Raw genomic sequence first — 22,431 nt, forward strand, 5'->3', positions numbered from 1 at the left:
ATGAAGATTTCCACTGGGAAATGTAGTCATTAAATCCTTGTTTTGCAAATTAAAACACTAATTATCCCGCAATGTGAACCACACGCAGATTTTGGAAAAACAAAATATGACTTTTTTTCTCTTTTCAGGCTGATTGAATGCTTCCATGTTCAACATGAATCAGGATGAGTCAGTGTTGGTGACAACACACTGCCATGAAAAGGACACACAGACAGAGAAAAACAGATGTTCAGAGAGCTTTACGGGAGAAAGATGTCGCTCGGCTCCAGTAAATGGACATCTGTGGGGCTTTCTTGTGGAGTACGCACAAATTCCATTATAACTTGTCAATCTTGTTAATCTTTTTTTGTGTTTGAGTGAGTGTGTGTGTGTGTGTGTGTGTGTGTGTGTGTGTGTGTGTGTGTGTGTGTGTGTGTGTGTGTGTGTGTGTGTGCGTTTGCTAATCAGATTCAGAAAACTGGGGACCTTGAGACCAAACAAAAGACTGCAAGGGCACAATACAGAACTGCATGTCAATGAGTTTAACATTAATATTTTATGCAATGCTGACAATACTTGAATACTTGTACTTAGACACCAGTACATACAAAGATACTAACTCATTTAGACAGAATGTAACAGCAGACAAACTGAGAGGAAAAAAAGGAAAAGGGAAATGGCATGGTGTGATAAATCAAAGGAGAACACGTAAAACACACTGACAAACTAATAACTAGGTTTTCGAGAACTGATGTGTGTGAGAGATGGCTAGAAAAATAAACAGAAGGAGAGATTAAATGGGCGGTGAGAAGGCAAAATATCAATGAAAGAAACCTTGTACATGAAATTCCATGGTAACGGTAACAATGACTATCCACATGGAAACAAGCACAGAGAAGGAAATGATTGAAAATGAAAGAAATGCCAGTTAACCTTGGCTGAGGTCTATTTAATGCAGCAGGGGCAGGAGCAAAAAAGAAGGTATAGTGAAGGAGGAGAGTAAGGGTACAGGAGAAGCAGGGGGTGATCTGTAGAGTGACAAGAGAGGCAGTATTTCTAAGAGAGGAGGGGAAAGTCTTGCAGCGTGTGCCTGGGAGACGCAGCACACTTAATCCAGCTGCCTGGGAGGAGGGACGAGATCTCAAGACAGTCTAGAGGAAGAAGCAGGCAATTTTCAGCCCTCCAATAACTGACACACACTCCACACATTTTCAACTACACACACACACACACACACACACACACACACACACACACACACACACACACACACACACACACACAGAGCCTTTTCACGCTCTCATAACACACCATGGCAGGTGGCCCATGCCCAGATCAGTAGCTGTGGTAGGAACCATCTAAACTGGCTGACAGAGGTTTGAGCTGAGTTTTAGATCCTCCCTGACTGGTCAAGCGTGAGCAGAGTTAGTGCTTCACTTTCTTCCCCAGTGCAGAGAGACTGCACGCCAGACACGAGGCTCCCTACTCCTCCCCTCTTCCACACTGCCTTTTCCTGGGCTCTTGTCCAGAGAATGACTGGCTCCAGTGGACCCAAGAGGAGGAACACACACTGAAGCTGAAGATACAGTACAGCAGCTCCAGATCTGCCTGCCTGCCTGCCTGCCTGCCTGCTGGGACAGACTAATGCATTCAGGTTTTACAAATTAGCAGCAACACCACCTTTGTGGGATTCCTAGATCGGATTTTTTTTCATTTTTTTTTTCACTTTTTGCTTTCAACAGATCAGAAAGAGTGGATCTAAGCTGTGCATACAGACAGACAAACAAACAGACGGACTGACATATGGACACAGAGCAGTGAGCACTGCGGCGTGAATGTAGCAACTGGACTTCTCTTCTCCCTGGTTACTAAGACCAAACAAGGATAATAGCCAAAGCACTATCCTGTCCACCAAGGTGGTGGGTGGATGCAGCTTTCAGCAGACTGCTATAGGAGAAAGCAAGGACTGTATAGAGGCTGCAGAGATACATTTAGTTGATACACATTGTGGTGATCATTGGAAAATGGACTGTTACCTCCAAGTTGACTCTTGTTGGATATCAAAGACTTTCTCTGATTGAACACTGTTTGCAGGAAGTTACCGAGCAAAGACCTGCAGACTTTTTGTTTTTCATAGACTTTGCTGCTAACGCTGAGTGGACTTAAACACAGAATGGTGATGGCAGAGAGCGTAAGGACTGTGTTTCTGTCACTGATGGTGCTGTGTCTTGCTCTTCTGGGCATGGCTCACACAGCCCACAGCATTTACCCAAGGATACGGCTCTCCCACAAAGGTGAGAAAATACCTGTTATCTTTTTCTTTTAATGTACTTTGGCAGCAAATATTGACGTCGCACAAATTCAAATATACTGTTGTGCTGAATGAATAGAGTAGAACGCAGCCTTGTGATTAAATTGTCAAAAACAGTAAGTGCAGCTCCAATTGAAACTAGCTTCCTCTGCTCAGAGCATTTATTGCAGATTGAGAATGAGACAGGTGTAACAGACAATCATTTTCCACATTTGAATGGACCTCTCTTCTCAGTTAATATCAGTAGTCATTGCAGCATTGTTGTTGGCACCCCTAAAATGATCTCATTGAATAGTTAAAAATAGTTACTGTCACCAAACAACAATGATATGAGATTTTCTAGTTTATGACATATTACTCTTCAATAGATATGGAAGTGTGCAAATGAATACATCCCGCTTTAAAATGAAGTCAAATAGGCGGTATCATTACCATGTAATGAGTTGGTCATTGAAGATTCATGTTTTAGCCTGGGAGAAAAAGTCAAGGTTGGATCTAATAGGGATGACTTCTGCTCCGACTTTGTCAAGTGCACACTTTTTTCACCCACTGTTGACACTCAAGGGGCCTCCTTGGAGTTTGTTTTGGTCCCTCGGCCATGGTGGTTGAGATTCCACAATGTGGCTTTCTCTCATGCCATACTGATGGAATATTGTTTTTGTTTTTTTCTTTAGCATGGGAATGTGCCTAACAGAGAGCGAGAAACATGTTTGTATGTGTGTGCCTGTTTACGTGTGCGTGGGAGTGTGTGATATGGATGCGCATGCACTGGTATGTGGAGCGATTGTTGTGTATCTTTAGGACAATAATGAGGGTTTTATCTTTGTAGATAAAAGTCTTGAGTAAACATTGCCTTTTTCTCACAGTTTCTTTGATCTCTATAGCAACAGAAGGTGATGATTCCACATAAGCGTGTTAGTCATGGTTGAAAATAGGTGTGGAATTTGGATGGTCAATAACTCATGAATATGTGCTTGGAGTCTGTTATGAGGGTTGTTACATCTATTTCATAGGAGGGTTTGCGTTTTTTTATTATTTGTACTGTATGCCTTATTTCTCCCCTTTTTTGCATAGGGGAACTTGTCAATAACGCAATAATTAAATAAATACAGTAAAGCACAATTTTTCCCCAAAAAAGGGAGAAAACTTTTGAAAAACAAGAAATTGTGACTTTTGGCTACAGCGTACAAAATTCATACAGTACATTAACAAAAGTGAGCAGATCCCTGCTGATATGATTAGTCATAAGCATCAGTTTTGATTGTAACTTTCGTGTATCACCCAAATTCATTAACCGCCTGAGGTGAGAGCTGCTTCAGTGATTGACACCCCACCTCTCTCTCCCTCTCTCTCTGGCTCCTGATACATGTTCTGGCTAGCACAGAGCAGTGTGGGCTGAAGTTGGATCCTATCATTATGGAATGAAAAACATATAAGCCCTAATATATGCCTCATGGGCTTTGCCACGCACAACCTTAAGTTCACACAAACTCATACATACGGACACATGCACAGGCAGAATAGTGTGAATTCTTCACACGCCGATGACTTGGATGCAGTTCAGGGAGATGGAGGTGGTTTTAACTTATCACCCTCAGGACTCTGAACATATTACCATAACATCTGGAATCAAAACAGGGTGGAAAAACTTTATTCTTCTCTTTGAGAGAAGGTTGACAGTGGGAAGCAAAAGTTTATCATAACAATACTGCAATATTTTTAATCTACTTCTGGTCAAATGGGCAAATATAGAGTGAGATCAATAAGAAGCTCAATAATATATCAGATCAGCTTTCTCGTGGTTTCTGGCAGTGAATTCCTTTGGGTACATTATCATGTGTTCCAAGGGTGGCTCTCCTATACTGCACAATAAGGATGTATGCATGCTTTGATGTTAGCCAGACTTCTCCACATCGTGAAATTCTAATTCACTTTTTCTTTTTAATTTATTCCTCATGTTCTTGTCTACTCTTCTGGGCCAGTGAAGGTTTATTCACATGCATTTAACTTGCTTTCATTGCAGTCATCCTTTCAGTTGCTTACACACCCAGTTAACTCAGGGCTGTTACCTAAATCGCATGGAGTATTGAGTTACAAACACTGACTCTGTGCTGTCTTTAGAAAGAATTTACCCTAATCTTTGACTGTATAACATCTAAAGACTTTAAATATAGGCTAAATATGTTAATAAATGTCAATTGCTTGGACTTTTGGCCAATAAAACTCCCTAAATATGGGGTTATTACACATAGCAATGCCCCTGGAGGAAGATATGCTTCCTATAGAACAGGAATAAAAACGTACCATTTGCTTTGTAATATTTTTGTGCTTTTGGACACAGATCCATACAATTAGGATTTACATCATTCAAGGCTCTTGGTAGCAGCCTATTTCAGATCTCTCGGCCTGTGGAGTAAAATAAGCGATTCCTTTAGGACAACCATCAATTTTGCTGCTAATGAAGCTGTTGCACAGCGAGTATGCCGGCAGGTTGCAGGTAGGTGGCTAGGCTTAGATTTATTTTGCTGCCTCCACAAAACTGTCATCATGCTTGGCTGAAGCAGCAGACAGTGTGATACAGCAGTTTTCGTAACAGTGATGACCCAATCAGAACAAAGTCACTTACAAAAACTCCTTACTTCTACATAGTTTACTATGATTTAGTTAGCAGAAGTACTTTGTGTTTGAAGGTGAATTTATGCCTCACATTCATTTCCTGTTGATTTGGTCATGGCAGGTTTTTTTGGACAAATCGAGATCAGGCCTTCCTGGTTAAGTGAAGCATAAAAAAAAAAAAAAAAAAAAAAAAAAAAAAAAAAAAAAATCCCATCAGCCACATTATGGAAACCTGTCCAGAACTGCCTCATCAGTATGTACTGTCAGAAAGCATTATCTACAAAGACAAAAAGGATCAAACTAAACCAAAACTAAATTCCTTACATATCTGAAAATCTGGATGCTGGTGCAGTGAAAAAAAGACCACAAAATAAAATTAAAATAAAAATCTCGAAATTGAGATTTTTGTATTATTAAAACTGTTTGAGTTGAGTGAAAGTGTTCATGAGAACAGCTATGAAAAACACGTCTAAACACGACTAAAAACTCTAAAATAATTAAACTGACCAGGCATTCCCTCAGTAGTCTGCCAAGGAAATTTTTCCCCAAAAGCTGTCATCATTTAGTAACATAAATATTTATCTTCAGCAGGTCTGTGAAGGTGAATAAAGTCATCCGGTGATGTGAAGCTGTTCTGGCAGGGTTAACATCATACTGTATATGTTCTCTTATATAAATAAACACATGCTTTCACTATTTTAGCCCAGCATTTACCTCATGGAAAATTTAAACAAAAGTGTGTTGAAGCATTTGAGGGCTAAATTTACTCATGCTAAGAGTTTATATGTGTGAGGGAGTCATATATGCCTCTAAAACTGGATAAAAAAAAAAAAAAAAAAGAGTATGGGTACAGACTAGAAAATACGTTTATCGAGAAATGTTTAAACTTCATTTCTTGTCTTCAGCACTTAAAACTGTGGGATTTAAGCAGAAAGAGCTGATGTGCATGCATGTGTGAACACAGGGATTACTCAGGTAGCAATTACTGTATGAAACCCCCCCTTTGAACTGCAATTTTAGAACTTCCTCTCCAGACAAGAAAAAGCTCCCTCTATGTATTTTACAACCTCGAAATGAGGAGGCTGTAGGTGACTTTCTTCTGAGGGTAAGATGGGAAATACCAGTATACCAGTAAAAGTATATTACCTCGAGTTGTGTCTGACTGAAAAAAAAAATGAAGGGGGCAATTTTTATTTCTAATTTTTCATACTTAAAGCTAATATGTTAAGTGAGGAGTCCAATTCATTTTCTTCCGCCTACATGTGAAGAGACCGATAATTAAGATTTTACCTGTGTGTCCATAGGGCAGTCAGACCTTAAATCAAGCCATTGGCAAATGGAGGGCATGGCGGCACTTAGATAAATCACACCTTTTAGGTCAGCAAAGGAAAAATGGATCATTTTTCAACCTCCTGGCCTCCACACGCACCTTTCTCGCGTTCTCGTTTTGCCTGTGTACATCTCAGTGTCATATTCTCTCCCATTGTGTTATGTGTGTGCTCTCCAGTTCATTAATGAGATGTCCAGAGGGGAAGACAGCTGGTGAAACTCTAATATCTTTTCTGACCTTTTCCCAGAGACGGAACCAGGGAGTGGAGATGAGTTAAGTTTTTAACATGGGAAAAGAGAGGGGACAAAGATTGTTTGAGTCTTCAGAGACTAAGCTGCAATGATATTACAGGAGAAAAAAAAGAGGATGAAGGATGACAAGAGTGAGCATTTCAAGACAAAGAAGTGGATTTTTGTTCTTATTGTAGTTTGGTGTATAAAAGAGAGCCAATAAAGGAGGGAGTCTTCCTTCATATGTCTGCATATTATTGGGGACAGAGAAGAACCAGTGAGAAGAACTATTCTGTGTAATATGGCTGCACAAGTTGTTAGTTCAAGTTTGTTCAAGTTTGTTTACTTAAGCATGCATTTCCTATGCTGAAAAATTATGAAATATTTAATGCAAATAAAATTTCATAGGAAACCATACTTTGTGGGACTTTTACATAGCATAAGTGATTTTGGCTCCAAGGCCATATACATATATAGCTGAGGCAGTATCGTTTGCAACAGATGGGGATAGACTTTAATTAAATGTCAGTCAAATACAGTGGACTCATATATTCAGAAAGTATATTAGCAGATGTCACATGAACTGTATGTGAATAGCTGCATTGTTGGATAAATAACTGTCACTTTTCAGGTATTATCTTGATTTAATAAAGGTACACACTTACACCCCCGTCGTTATTACAGTGAAGAACAGTTTTTCTCTCTCATCCTCCTCGGACACTCCATGTGGCTTTCATTTTGCTGTGTGACATCACCCCCCCCTCCCCTCACACACACACACACACACACACACACACACACACACACACGCACACACACACACACACGCACACACACACAAGGGGATACGGTAACACAAGGCCATATACCGATAATGGCATGACACCACAGATCTCCAGCTCCTGACCCCACCCCCAGGAGCCCCACAGTCTCACTCAGACATCAGGGGAAAAGGAGAACAGACTCCCCTCTTATTTTTGTACCTTTTAAATCCAGCTCACCCTAATAATTCTCTCTTTTGTAATGTCTCTGTTTCTGCATGAGTCCCATTACTCAATGAGAAGCTTATTTCGCTGGAAATATGAGACTGCCTGCCACAAATTAAATTTCTCACATAAAAAGTGTGCTTAGTGCTGGCAATAGATCAAATGGTGATAGCAAAGTAAATTTGTGTTTTTAAGTTTCCTGTGTGTGTTTTATGATATTATGTGTGCATTTACTTTTTTATTTGACTAAACATCAAAGGCTTCCAAAGGACCTATAAAACCAAAATAGGCTGCTACTGTAGACACAAAGACACACACACACCACACACATTTTACTCCCTCGCGTAGCAAAACAGTGTGTCCATACATGGATAAAGAGGAGATCGCCAAGTTTATTTTGATTTCAATTCACCAAATCTTCTCAGGCATCTCTCAGCACTCCCCAGACAGCTGATGAAAGTGTCTGTCTTGAGGGAGTCCTTTTTCTCTGTGTTTTCCATTTGAAGTGGGATCACAGTCTGGCCATGTGTCTCCCTGGCTCAGTTGCTGAAGGAGAAACACCATCCTCCTCTTTCTAGCTCTGTAGCTGTTGGCTAAGGAGCCCTCACTGGATGCAGATGGTGAGAGAGAAAGAAAGGTATGGGGAAATGTGGAAATCCCCTCTTTGTCTTATTCAGCCTGGGCAGAGGTTGGCATATTTAATGACAGAGGATAAAACCTTTAAAATACTGCTCTGAAGCGTCTCTCGGTGTGTCAGTGTAATCAGGAGATCGACTGTAGTGCTTTCGTACCTTTAATTACCTATGATCATTATAATCAACTCTTCTTTCTTTTTTTTTTTTACATAAATGTGACTGGAGTTTATCACTTGTATGTGGGGGGCCTACATTTTTCTTTCCTTCTTTTTTTGACAGCGTTTCCTCCGTTTGTCTAACCCTCGTGTTGTCCTCGGGTCAAAATGACCCGCAGCTGTGTTCAACCAAGTTCTATTTTATTTCTATATTTTTTTTATATTTTTTGGGATCATTGGTCATCATTCTTTAAAGAAACCCTCACAGCCTTCTTGTCACCAATGATCCCAAAAAAATATGAAAATAAAATAGAACTTGGTTGAACACAGCTGCGGGTCATTTTGACCCGAGGACAACACGAGGGTTAATCCAATGAGCATTACATGGAAATATCCCAATTCAGAGTTGACCGCCACATTTAAAATATTATATTTACAAATCTACTTTTGTAAATAAAATGTATCTGTATTTGTGTTTGTCTGTGAGAGTGAGAAAGCTCCTGGAGGTCTATGTGTCTTGTTATGTGCATGTGTCCATATGAATCAGCTGCCACTCATCTTTATTGACAAAGACAAGTGAAAAGTAGAAGGAAAAATGGGTTTGACTTACGCAGTGTTTACTCCATCACTTTAAATAGCAATCTAAGTCTGTCATCTCAGTAAGGGGTTGCAAATTTGACTTCACATGAAGAAGGAGCTGATTGTTTGAGAGCCAGTGTTAAAGGACTGTCCTTGAAGGTCAGCTCGACTCAGAAAGAACTAGAATATAGAGAAATCTGTGTGTGAGAGACACAGAACTCAAAAGCGCTAAAAGTATGTGCGTGTGCGTGTGTGCTGGTGCCTGTGCGTGTGTGGATTAGATAATTACAGGAAGCATGTCTGAGCCCTGACAGAACACCACTGCCACATCCCCTCCGTCTCTGCCACCTCACCAGCCGAGATATAATGCTACTCAAACAAATAGTCGCTTGTCTCCAATGCAGACATCTTAATAGCAACAAAATATATACACTGATACCCACTCCTCTGTGGATACCTAATCCCATTTTAAACAAATAAAACTTTGCACAGAGTGGAGTGCGGTTGCTATGAGTGATCTACAAAAACAGGATAAATACTCTCTCCTTCTTGATCTTGGAGATCAAGTAACACTGAAAATACACAGATGCTAGAAAAACAAATTGTGCTATTACCCCCTGCAGCCCTAACATGTAGAGACACCTCAGCGTTATTTGGGGTAGTTGAAAGGTCGGGATAGTAAAATAGACGTGTGTGTAGTTAATGGCTCAAAAGAAGTATGTCCTACTATGCTTATGAAAGTAAGACAAATTTAAGCTGTGCAATACTATGCTATGGATTTGATCAGAAACACTCGCTTGTCTGCCTGAATCTGCCCGAGCTTGGTCTCAAAATCACTTCTAACACACACCAGACCCCCCTTCCTTCCATGACAAGGACACCCAGTCCAACCCGATCATGTGTTAATGAAAGGATTTTCAGGCCAGTGCAACCCAGAGGAAGTGCACTCCTCTGGAGGTTTGGGACTTTGCTCAAATCCTTCACCCTCAACCTCTAAAGAGGCTTACAGAGAGCAGGTACTGAGGAATGGCCTGTCAAGTTCTATCAGGCACATAAAACTATGTGCGTGTGCATGGGTGGTACAGTATGTGTCCATGCAAACTGTCTGTGTGTCTACTTGATCTGTGGTTATTCTGATGAGTTTGTGTTTACACTTAATGACATATCTGTCATGGCCCGCTGCTTCCTTTTTAAAGAGAGATTTCAAATCACATAAAGCAAGACTGACGGGGAGTGGCAGCTGATAAAGAGGCTGGTTCCGTTTCCTGTCTGATAAAACTGCTTCCTCTTGGTAAGAGAGACCACAAGCTGAAGACTGTGCACATCTAATGCTCCTCCCGTTAATCACAACATCTTTCCCAGAACCATCTCTGGTTTTGTGGGGTGTCCTTTCATGGTCGAGCTGTGACAAGGGTTTGTAGTCAGCCTTTCAGCAGTTTATTAATGCCTGTGTGGTTTGCCTTGAGCTCACTGTGTCCCTATTTATTTCATGTGGACTTTTACAATGATAAGCATAGTTGAATTGAGGCTTAGGTGCATGGAAGAGAGAGATGAGGTGGATAGATAACCCTGGTGTTGCTCTGACATTCTCTTGGGGAAGTTATGGATCAGAAACACATGTTGTGTTGTGCCCTTGGCCACTGGAGCAGTTGGAACTCATAGGTTACCAGAGCTGGTAGAAATCTCTTGAGGGAGGCGTTTTTTCAAATTAGATTTTTAGTACAGACAAGAAGCAAGATTGAATCCACATGTAAAATAGATTTATCTATCTACAGGTTTCTATAATTCTCTTTGTCTTATTCTGTCTGTATGTTGTCATCAATGCAGAGCTCTGGCAGCTGAACAGGACCTGGGTGTTCCAGGGACATGGAGCATCTCTTCAACCCCAGACCATGCTACTGGATGAAGGCCACGCAAGACTTTATGTTGGAGCCAAGAATAGCCTGTTCTCCCTTAGCCTGGACCAGGTTAACACACACCACAGAGAGGTAGGCCTGGTTTCATTGCTGCCTGCCTGTCAGGAAGCGAGACATTTGAACTCTGAGACCCATGGGACTCAGGGTTAGCCAAACTAAATGTGCATATGCGTGTCTTTATAGGTCGGCGTTTGTATAAAACAAAAGTTACTTAAAGAGGAATATTAGAGCAATGTAGCCAGTTCCATCAGATTTCAGACAATGATACCGCAGCGATACGTTTTTGGCCAAATGTTCTACTATGTTCAAATTATTTTACAATTTCTTTTCTATATGCAATAACGTTTTGTGAATAAAATGGCAACTGTGCTGTCTTTCAGATCCAGTGGGCCAGTACAGAATCTCAGCTAGAGGAGTGTATGATGAAGGGGAGGGAAAAGGTAAGCCCTCTGCTGTAAAATATTATTGAACATGTGGTTGTATACATTCTTACCTGGGATTTGGTAGCATGACTGAGGTTGAATATTAATGGTGAGGACAAATGCGGCTGATAACGTGTATTAACCTAAAATCTATATATAGTGTAATTAATTTATTCCATAGGTAGATGAATCTGTTAAAGTGCTATACACTGTCAGCATGTATGAATGGATTTACATATCTAACTGTGTTCCTTAACCTTTGTTTAACCTGAAGTATTGATGTTATTAACAATGTAATAAAAACCCTGGCATTTTTCCATTACACCGTTTTCACTGTGTGGCCTCAATCTAACCGTCTGAACCCTATGACGCTCCCACCCCACTTCACCCACTTTATCCCCGTATCTCTTCCAACAGCCGGAGTGTGCAAACTACATTAAGGTCTTGCAGCAGTACAACGAGACCCATTTGCTGGTCTGTGGAACCGGAGCCTTTAACCCCGTCTGTGTCCTGGTCGGAGTGGGACACACAGGGCAGGTGAGTCTCGAGGACGGAAATAGAGTTTGGTTTAACAATTCAAAGGGTTCATTTCAAAAGTGTGAGCTTTTGGTCCATTAAGCTGTTCTGGATTTTTCTAATTATGCCATTTTTGCTGGACTTAAGACAAAGGACTGACAGAAAATCAGACAGTGAGTCTGTTGAAAGTGTTGCAGGTCGGCCAAATTTCACATGGTATTCTACTCTTCTCTGCCCTTCTCTCTTAAGATGGACATAGCCAGAACCTTCCTCACTCTGTTTTGACAATGTTTAAGTGAGGAGTACTGTTAGTACAGCTTGGACCAACAGCTGTTAAACTCTGCACATGCGGCTTGTAGATGGATTTATTCGCCTAACAACAATGAGTGATGTGAAGTGGATATGGAAAAGGCATTGAGTAAGAGAAGGCGGAGTTTGGTTTTGTTCTGACAGAGAGTACTATTTGACACAAGGTTCTAATTTACATCATAAAGAAATTGGCACCACGAGTGTCCAGGTAAACATGGAGTTGCTGCTTTTTGTAAGAGGAAGGAGGCTTGAGGCCAAGAAAAACTAATGTGCTGTCTCACTGAGGGGTCAATTCAAACCAGTGTGTGTGAGAGTGTACGTGCTTGTTTGGGTGTGTGTGTGTGTGTGTGTCTGTGTGTGTGTGTGTGTGTGTGTGTGTGTATCAGCTGTGGGATTTGGGTGCACAGGAGTATCTTCCATGTAAAACGGTACGCAAGCAAAATTGCCTGCATATATCAGTGAGCATGTTTGGATACAGTATGACGCATATCTCCCATATGTCAAACATAGGGCAGTAGGTGTGTGTGTGTGTGTGTGTGTGTGTGTGTGTGTGTCTGTCTCTGAAGTGTATTTAGAGAGAGAGGAGGGTAGAAAGGTTTCCACCATGCATTCCAACACCGGCCGAGCAGGTCAACCAGGCCAGTCACAGCTTCCAAACAGGAGCAACCCGCAGCCATCCCTCATGAGGTGTTCATAGCAGAGCAATACTGGATCAGATATGGTTCATGTATGGAAGAGTAGGCAGCCTCTCTACCAAATTGCCTCACACAAATCATAAACGTGATCTATGAGATTACACTTAGCCAACAGTTACCAGTAAGTCTGAGCTGAATAGTATTTACATTAAGATAAATTATGATACAAGATACTATTGACATTCATCAGACCAGCCACTGACTAATGAATCAAGTATTAATGCACGAGTGGCCCAGATGTTGCAATAAAAAACATCCCATATTTCAGAGTACTGCTAGTAAACTAATATTGATTCTGGCTGTTTTACCTCTTTTCCATTTGGTTTTGATTGATCTTTGTACATGATAAATGAGTTTAACCCAGAAACTGACTTCTATTACAGTCATACGTAGAGCGGTAGTCACAGAGCAGCAGGGTTCTGTGGCTCCTCATAAATCAATACAGTGCCTGACATCCTTTCTGAACTGCCAGGGACTATCTTGAGTGCTGCGGTGGCACACAACATGTGAGCTCTTATGGGAGGTCAGGTCTGTGTATTTAAGTGTGCGTGGGTCTGTGTGTTTGTGTATGGGTGCGTGTGTTTCAGCCTCCTGCTCTGCAGGGCAGCAACATCTGAGGAGTGGAAGTGGTGATCTTACTACGATATAAGAGCAGAACAAAGCTGGTTATACACATCCAGACAGGAGTCCTTCATTTGGTCATCCATCACTTCTTGTCTCATGTATCTTCTCTCTCACTGTCTCATCCATCACTTTCTGATTCTTCCTCTCTCTAATTCATCTCCATCCCTTTCTCTACACATCACCTCCTGGGGTTTGTCTGGATGTTGTTAAAGGCCTTTGCACGTGCTGTGTTTGTGGCATTTATGTTCATGTGTATCTGGGTGTGAATAACTATGCCCGTACCTGTGTGTTTCAGGACAGACTGTTTCATCTTGAAGGAGACAGCGTTATGAGTGGCAGAGGACGTTGTCCATACGACCCCAACAGTCCCTGCACGTCTACACTGTCTAGTAAGGCACTGCTCAGTCTACCACTCATCACCTCACCATCAGCTGGTTAAAAGCACAGTTGTCAGACTGCTACGTATGTTTTCATTTTAGTAAGATGACATACTATGCAATTATACACTTTACATTTGGAGGTTTGCTCATTCTGAAGACCTCTAAGCAGTCAATACTGCCATCTTGTGGCCTTTTTCTTATGCCATTTGTTTTCACAGTAAAAGAGGGTGCTGTTTTGATAATATTGTGTTTCTATTAATCTGTTTGTGTGTTCATGTGTATATTAGGAGGAGAGCTCTATATTGGCCTCTACACTGACTACTGGGAAAACGATGGCGCTTTGTGTCGGCTCAACAACCAGACCTACACACGCACTGAAAGGAACGACAGGCAGCAGCTCAATGGTTGGTGTACATGACATCAAAATTATAACATCTCCATATAAAAACAAGGAAGTGCTTACGGATACATGTCCAAATAGTGACAGTTCAGAAAATGTGATGCTACTCACATGAGACGTAATGATGTATTGGGTAAAATTTGATCAAATGTAGAACGTGACCAAATATGTTTATTAGACGTTAAATTAAATGTGACACTGGCTGAGATTTAAATAACGTAGGCCCTCCACATGATATCAATATACCTGTTTTCATCAGAAATGGCTTTATTTAAAGATTAATAAGCTTGTTGTTCTTCGCTAAACAATATCTTTACATGGGTATTTTACTCTGAAACGGTTTGACAAATATTTGAAGGACAGACATTTAAAGGAGCAGTGTGTAGGATTTAGTTGCATCCAGCAGAGATTGAAGATTAAAACCAACGTAATACCCTTCGCTTCACCCTCCCCGTCAGAGAATTTATGGCAGCTAAACTTATAGCATGCAACACAGCACACATAAACATAGCATTGCAACATGGCACGCTCTGTGGAAGAGGACCCGCTTCCTATGTAAATATGAAGGGCTCATTCTAAGGTGATAAAAACAACAATTCTGCAGGTGATTGCACACAATTAAAAACATAATTATGAATTTTCTGCTCAGATCTTCCTAAATCCTACAAAGTAGGCCTTTACGAGATTCCTCCCATAAAGCACATGAAATAAGTATAAGTACATCCTACCACGATCTAACTTTTTGCTTTGTATTTCAAAGCAAAAAGTTTAACATGAGGCAGGGAGCCTCATGTTAAAAAAAAAATCTTCTTCCTACAGAGCCGAAATTTGTGGGGTCAGCAGTTATTCCTGACAACGATGACAAAGATGATGATAAAGTTTACTTCTTCTTCACCGAGCGAGAGATGGATGCTGAGGGAGTGAACAAGGCGGTCTACACCCGCGTTGGCCGAGTTTGTGCGGTGAGAATACTCGTGCTACAGAAACTTTTCTGGGCATATTCCAGCCAGAATGAAAGTATGGACAGGGTAGTCACAATCAATATCTGCCTTCATCTCTCAGAATGACCAAGGAGGACAGAGAATGCTGGTGAATAGATGGAGCTCCTTCCTGAAAACCCGTCTCATCTGCTCTGTGGCTGGACCAAATGGCATTGATACACATTTTGATGACCTCGGTAGGACGGCAGCGACACTCATCGCATACTATCTTAATGATTGTTAACTTTCAGTATGCCTGTCAATAATTCACACATCTGCATCTGCATTACTTAAGATTTGCAAAGCTATGATGGTGTTTGGATGTTTGTTATATTGTATCAGACCTGCAGTAATAGATGTTTACCGACAAAAACGTGTGTCTCTCATGTATTACCATTACATTTGAGTCACAAAGCAATCAAATTCCCCAAAAATTAAGTAAGTGTGATCTTTGAAAAAAACATGAAAGTTGTAGCAACTCATACTACTGTTCTGACAAATCCTCAGAGATCCTTCTGAGATTTTTTTACATTTACAAAAATGTTAAAAAGTGTTTAATGTGAATGTTAACGTCAGCGTGCTAACATGCTGATTCTTAGCAGATGATATATACCATTGTTACAATGTCTAAGTTGAGAAAAAAACTAAAATTACAATCTCGGTTGTGGTTAAAAACTGATTTCTGCATTTTGTGTTTCAGAGGACGTGTTTGTGCTCAACAACAAGGGTGAGAAAAACCCTGAAATCTTTGGCCTCTTTAGCACAACAAGGTGAGTGAAGAACAACGTTAGTATTTCATTACAGAACTTTGACATCCACCAAATCACTAATGAAGCCTTGTCTTGCAGCGCGGTGTTTAAAGGCTATGCAGTGTGTGTTTATCACATGGATGACATCAGAGCGGCCTTTAACGGTCCGTTTGCCTACCGGGAGAGACCTGAGCATCACTGGACACCTTATGAGGACAGAGTCCCCTACCCTCGACCTGGATCTGTAAGTCTTAAATTCTGAATAAATCACGTTTATGGGATTTTATTACCAGACTGCCCGACATTATTCATTCACAGCACTCTCCATTCCATCCCGTCTGTGTACACGACAGATGCCCTTTGAAAGGGACAGTGTTGAGAGAATGTAGGGCAGCTAGGTGAATGTCAGCACTGTTGTAACTACCTCGGCAGGTCATACAGAGGCAGTCGAAGCCTGACTAATGCATGTCAGCTTTTTTTCTACACTGCGCACAGAGCTGACGCAATTAATAGTCCTCCTTTGTCTTTGTCCCACACTCTCCTTTTACTCTCTTTATGTCTGTCACACTACAGTGCTCCAGTAAAGTGAACGGCGGTGGCTTCTCCAGCTCCAAGGATTTTCCTGATGAGGTTCTACGGTTTGTGCGTTCTCATCCTGTGATGTATCGCCCGGTCCTCCCACAGCGACATAGACCTGTCCTGCTGCAGACGGAGCCAGGCAGAAGAAAGCTGACTCAAATCGCAGTAGACAGAGTCCAAGCCCAGGATGGACACTACCATGTTCTCTACATCGGCACTGGTATACACACTGTATTGTTGCACAATTGTTGCCTACACAGTTTTAAACCTAAAATTTTGGTTGTAAATTTTTTTTAAAAAGTGATGCCGTTAGCCTGTTATATTAACATTAACATTTAAAATCTGTTCTCATTAGATGACTCAGTGGTGTTGAAAGTTATCACCATCTACAACAAAGACACAGACACTATGGAGGAGGTGCTGCTGGAAGAGCTGCAAGTATTCAAGGTACTCTATTTTTAGCTAAAAAATGTGAGGAAAGAAGACTTTGTGTTCAAGTGAATTTGGCTTTTTTTATTGCAAACATATCAGACGATAGATATCAGACTTCATTATTGCTTCAGTCACACCATAAGAAGGATTCTTTCAGAAACACAAACTGCTGATTTGCTTCCTCTCCATCATCAGAGGGCCACAAGAATGAATGTGCAGCCAGCCCGCTGAGAGATCTTCACAATGATTTGATATATCGGTTTCACTTAGATTGGCTGCATTTGAAAATTAGACTGCAAGCAGTGGTTGCTGTCATTTTAATTAAGACCTGATTTGGAATGGGTGAAAGCATGGCAGGAGGCCTGAAGTGACAAAGAAATCAATGTCACATCTTTTTTTTTTTTTGAAAAGCATGTGATGAGCCACTGACTCAGCTTCATTTTTGAATAACAGAAACGTTTCCCATTTGCAGGTGCCAGCACCAGTGAGAGAGATGATAATATCACCTAAAAGGGTAAGAGAACAGTGAATCATTAAACTGCTTTTTCATTCCTGCAGTTCTGTTGTTTAGCCACAAGATGATAACATTGTGACACTTTGCATTACACTGCACCAACATGATTTAGATGCACTGTAGCCTACTTGTGGTTAAGTAGCCCAGCTGGACGAGGAAAAGACAGACTGCATATGAAAAATCTGATTCCAATTAAACTGTCCTGATACCCATGTTCCACATTTTTGGGGTCCACAGCAACAGCTGTATGTGGGGTCAGAAGTGGGAGTGGCCCAAGTCAGACTGCATCAGTGTGACCTATACGGTTCAGAATGTGCTGATTGTTGTCTGGCTAGAGACCCCTACTGCGCCTGGGATGGTCTCACCTGCTCCAGATTCTACCCTGCTGGAGTCTACACCAAGAGGTAACAGCACACACACACACACCTCAGGAGACCCTGCAGATGTTTGTGTGTGATATCAGCTGTTCACACCTTTATCAGTCCTTGCCCTGAAAGTCACAACGCTCTGAGGCTGGCTTGCCAAGTCATTATCACGGGCAGTGAGAGACATGACAGCCAGGTGTTATGTAATGTCTATCAGTGTGCACTTGATCAACCCCCGTTCCTCCATCTATCTTTCTCCCACTTTCTTTTTCTCTTTCCTTTTACCCATCTCTCACACTTTCATCACATGTTGAAAATGACTCCTCTTTGCTTCCCTGTCACCCTTCTTAGCAGGCGATTCAGGCGGCAGGATGTTCGCCATGGCAACGCCGTCCAGCTGTGCAATGGGCTGCAAATTGATGGTTAGTGAATGCAATGAATGTGCGATGTGCGTGTGGATGGGTGCTTGTATGTATTTACTGGTATCTGAAAATGTTGTCAGACAAAAAATGTTTAGCTACGAGAAATACAGTATCGTGAACAAAAATATGAACTCTGAATGTCTCATTGCAGTTGGTGGTTAGAGGGATTATTGTGCTGGTATACTGTGACAAAACAACAATCCAAACTGTGCATTTGTCAAATAATGAAAGGTCACTGCAGTTCATTGCCATCTATCTTGCCTCACTATGTTTTATGATGTGTGTGTGTGTGTTTGTGTGTGTGTATAGATGAACAATGGCAGAGAGCTGAGGAGAGGCTGGTGTACGGTGTGGAGAGCAACAGCACTTTACTGGAATGTGTCCCTCGATCACTTCAAGCTAAGGTCCTCTGGTTCTTACAGAAAGGAGGAGAGAAACACGAGGTGAGTTTGATGCATCTAACATAATATAAATGGTAATATACTTAACATTTACAGTATTACACAACATGAAAAGATACAGAATGGTGAAGTACTGAAACTTTAAGGTTCAGTTTTTATATTGTCCCACTTGCTCCCATCTCCAACAACACATTTTTCCTCTGACTCCGATAGATCTGTCCAGCCATGCAGATAAATGTAATTTGATTTACAGCTTAGATTTCCGCTGCCACCTCAGTGCTGTCGTAACATTTCATCTCAAGCAACAAGTATTTATATTTACACAAACAGAAAGGTTTGTAGATTGTCCTGAGGAACTGAGGCATTCTTTTTGGAAATGTGTTGGGTATTTAAATGTATTGTTCAATGCACTGAGACCGACAAACAAAATGATAGCCTGGCTAACCAATTCAAATATATCAAAACCGATTTAAATGTTTATATCTTAAACATTATTCAAACATGCACTAGAGCAAAGAGAAACTTATATACCTCACATAACCGTGTATTGAGAAAACTATTGAGATGCTACTCTTCCTCAACCTTTACTTCTGCTGTAAGTTTTTTAATTAAAATTGCTCCAGGGAGAAAAGCAAATTCGGCAGCAGTGCCACGGATGCCTGAATTTCTAGACTTCAATAATGACTACATCAATGGCTTGATAAAAAAATAATAATTTTGCCTTTTCAGGTTCGAGGTGATGAGCGGGTTATCATGACCTCCCACGGGCTGCTGTTTCTACATGTGAGAAGCTCAGATGCTGGCGTGTATGTGTGCCAGACTGTGGAACACGGATACGTGCACACGTTATTACGTATCAGTCTACACGTGCTCAGAGGAGAGAGGGTGGAATCAGCGATCACCCTGGCAAATAACAGGGAGGGAGAAAGAGCTGCAGCTCCATGCCACTCCTCCATGGGCCCCCCACCGGGCCCCAGCATCAGCCCCAGATCTCTGGTGCCATCCTTGGTGTTAGGCCCCGACTCCAGGCTGTGGTACAAGGAGTTCCTCCAGCTGATTGGCTATGGGGATGCTCAGAGGGTTGAAGAGTATTGCGAGCGAGTCTGGTGCTCTGATAAGAAACGTAAAAAGGCCAAAAGGAGGTATGTTCCTCTGGGTGGCGAGAAGAGAGGAAAAGGGAGGGGAGAGGAGAACTCCCACAGAGCTCCCAGGCACACCTTAGACACCTGAAGAGAACAGAGACTGGCCACACACACATACACGCGCACACACACACACACACACACACACACACACACACACTGTCTAAAGGTCACACTCACTCAGTGTTTGCACCAGGTAAAAGGTTTTCACTTTGCTTTCAACAAGCGCAGTAACAGAAAAACAACAGGACCAGGCTTCCTCGCTGTTGTAGCTACATTTATCACTCAGTAGTTTCGTCTGACTGTGTTGTTTCTACTAATTTTACAGACCACATTTTTGCCTTTTTGTGTGTGGTGTAAACCTATTATTTGGTGCAGACCCTGTATAAACACGACAAACGCCTGTGTCAGTACAGAGCAGAGACCCTGCAGGCAGACGGACAAGAGATTAAGCAAAGTTGCCCCTGATCTGAAGAGACAGACCAAAATATATCAGCTCCCGTGGACTGCCCGAGCCCAAACCAGCTGTCAATCAAAACGCACACAGAGACTTCTTCACTAAGCTCCACCTCTCATTCCGTGACAAAATACAACAAACTCTAAACTGCATCTATTATGAGAGAAAACAACAAAGCTATTTACCTTCCAATCTTTTTTTTTTTTTTTTTTTAGTACTATGGTAACTTATTTTCTTGGTTTCTGCTTTAAGTTCTCTAACTGTTTAGATGTCATAAACTGGAAAATATTGTGTTGTTGTTTATGTGCAGTGAAAAATGCTTTGAGCATTCTGATACTCCTAATATGATTAGACTGCATTCACGGCTCCGGGGTTGTGTGGTTACAATGGCCACAATGCAAGATGTTGCAATGCCACTATTATGGATATTTGAGGCATTTTTCAATTACAATTATGCCCTAGATGAAAATAACTACTATTTAAGCACTTGTAAAACCTATTACAGTAGATGAAAAGTGGATATTATTGTTACTATAAGTGTCTACATTTACATCTACAGTTGTGATCAAATGTACCAACAGTATTGTGTGTATTGTATATTGTATTTATCTAAAATTCAGGATGGTCTTTGTGTGCACATCGGGTAATTATAACTGTGTATTCAAAAAGTCATCACTCTGCTGGTTGTCCTCCCTCTTTCGCTCATTATTTCCTCATCACCCCCCCCCTTTTTTTTTTTACTTGTCTGCAATGATGTTGCAAATGGGATTTCTAATCACAACCACAAAAAGCAGTGTACAACACCAGATTTCCTTCAGAAGAAAAAATGTCAGGGTGACCATCCAAGCATGTCACCAGCAAAACAGATGAGTCGGTCAGAAACAAAAAATCTGATGTTACAGTGAAATGCACTGTAGTGGTTGGGTTTGTTTCTCTGGAGGATCACGTCTTTTTTTTTTCCATGTTTTGAATTATTTATTTCATAAATTTGCCACTTTATTGTTTTGATCCTGTTGTTTATTCATAATGTTGTAAAAACAGCCACTTAGTCGCTGTCAAGGCCTCAGCCTGTCACTCACGATTGCTCTTGAATATTCATCAGCTACGGCATATATTGAAAATGTTGTGTCTGCTATACCCCTTATAAATACCTGCCATTAAAAAAAGATGGACCATCCTTCCCTGGTGTCACCTCTATGGTTTGGCCATCAATAATGATATATACAGTACACTGAGCACGCACACGCACGCACATGCACACACACACACACACACACACACACACACACACACACACACACACACACACACATGTGGCTTATGGTAAATGTGCAATATGTCGGTAGAATTCATTTTTAGACTACATTTACCTCCCCCTTCCAAATTTGTAAGCACTATATGTAATCATATAATACTATAACATACATGTTACAAAGTAATGACATAATAGACTTAAGTATTTATTAATCCACAGTATTTGTCAACAATCATAACATCTTTTTTGAAAGCATTTTTGATCATGTTTCAACAGCATTTTATTATATCATATTATTATATACAATACATTAGATAACTCGTCATGCACCAGCTTCCACTCATGTACACCTGCAGAAGGCGCTATAGCTGTTGGCAAATGTATTAATAAACACTGAAAACCTCTTCTACTACTATAAAGCATGTTATAATTAATGTAAAAAAATAATATAATAAGAAAATAATGCTAATTACAATTTGCTCACTCGTAATACATGTAAAGCAAAGCATTGCATAGAGGCATAGTACAATAAAGTATAGTATAGTATTTATACTGATATGCTATTATGAAGACTTAATATGGGACTTCAGTAAAATGTTACTGAAATAAAATAAAAATTCTAAAACAACCAGAACCACCTGGTTAGGATTTTTTTTTTCTCACTGGGTCACCAGACTCATTCAAATTCTGTGTAGGTCTACCTGAATCAGTGGGGAGCTGAAGGCATTTCAGAATGGAATTCATGCTGCTGATTTATTCCACATGGCTACCATAGCAACAGGCTCTGAACCAGTTCAGCTCCCCTCCTCATCAAAGCTCCCTCTTCCCTCTCTGACAAGTTTAACACTGTGACTCTGGTTCCTGGGCCCCTCGAGCCAACGGTCCATGTAGTCATTGATACTCTAATGTATGGCACTGGATCTCCTAGTTAAGCATAAGGGTGGCTTTTATTCATCTGGGATTGAAGCTGGCATTTGCCTCCTGCATGGAGCCTCTGACCGCACACATACATTGGAGAAGCTTAGGGAACACATGCAAAAGAAGAGCTTGAA

The 22,431-nt window shown here is 41.1% G+C and overlaps 1 protein-coding gene across 2 annotated transcripts; it reads left to right on the forward strand.

The window, feature by feature from the left end:
- The first annotated feature begins 1,391 nt into the window (after positions 1-1,391).
- Positions 1,392-21,301, forward strand: sema3e (sema domain, immunoglobulin domain (Ig), short basic domain, secreted, (semaphorin) 3E). Of its 2 annotated transcripts, none has more exons than XM_069161917.1 (17): positions 1,392-2,273; positions 10,649-10,809; positions 11,118-11,177; positions 11,577-11,696; positions 13,599-13,692; positions 13,971-14,087; positions 14,903-15,045; positions 15,146-15,260; positions 15,764-15,833; positions 15,912-16,056; positions 16,386-16,611; positions 16,747-16,838; positions 17,296-17,337; positions 17,575-17,741; positions 18,057-18,124; positions 18,434-18,567; positions 19,255-21,301. In XM_069161917.1, the coding sequence occupies exons 1-17, from the start codon at positions 2,153-2,155 to the stop codon at positions 19,753-19,755; spliced, it is 2,376 nt and encodes a 791-aa protein (XP_069018018.1). In that variant the 5' UTR covers positions 1,392-2,152; the 3' UTR covers positions 19,756-21,301. The 2 variants fall into 2 exon arrangements, with proteins under 2 accessions (XP_069018018.1, XP_069018017.1); XM_069161916.1 differs by having other exon boundaries at positions 1,393-2,273; positions 18,054-18,124.
- Positions 21,302-22,431: the final 1,130 nt, after the last annotated feature.

The sequence above is a fragment of the Embiotoca jacksoni genome, unplaced genomic scaffold, assembly GCF_022577435.1.
Source record: "Embiotoca jacksoni isolate LCO1_2020_lvr unplaced genomic scaffold, fEmbJac1.0.p SCAF_3, whole genome shotgun sequence".
Taxonomy (NCBI): Eukaryota; Metazoa; Chordata; class Actinopteri; family Embiotocidae; genus Embiotoca; species Embiotoca jacksoni.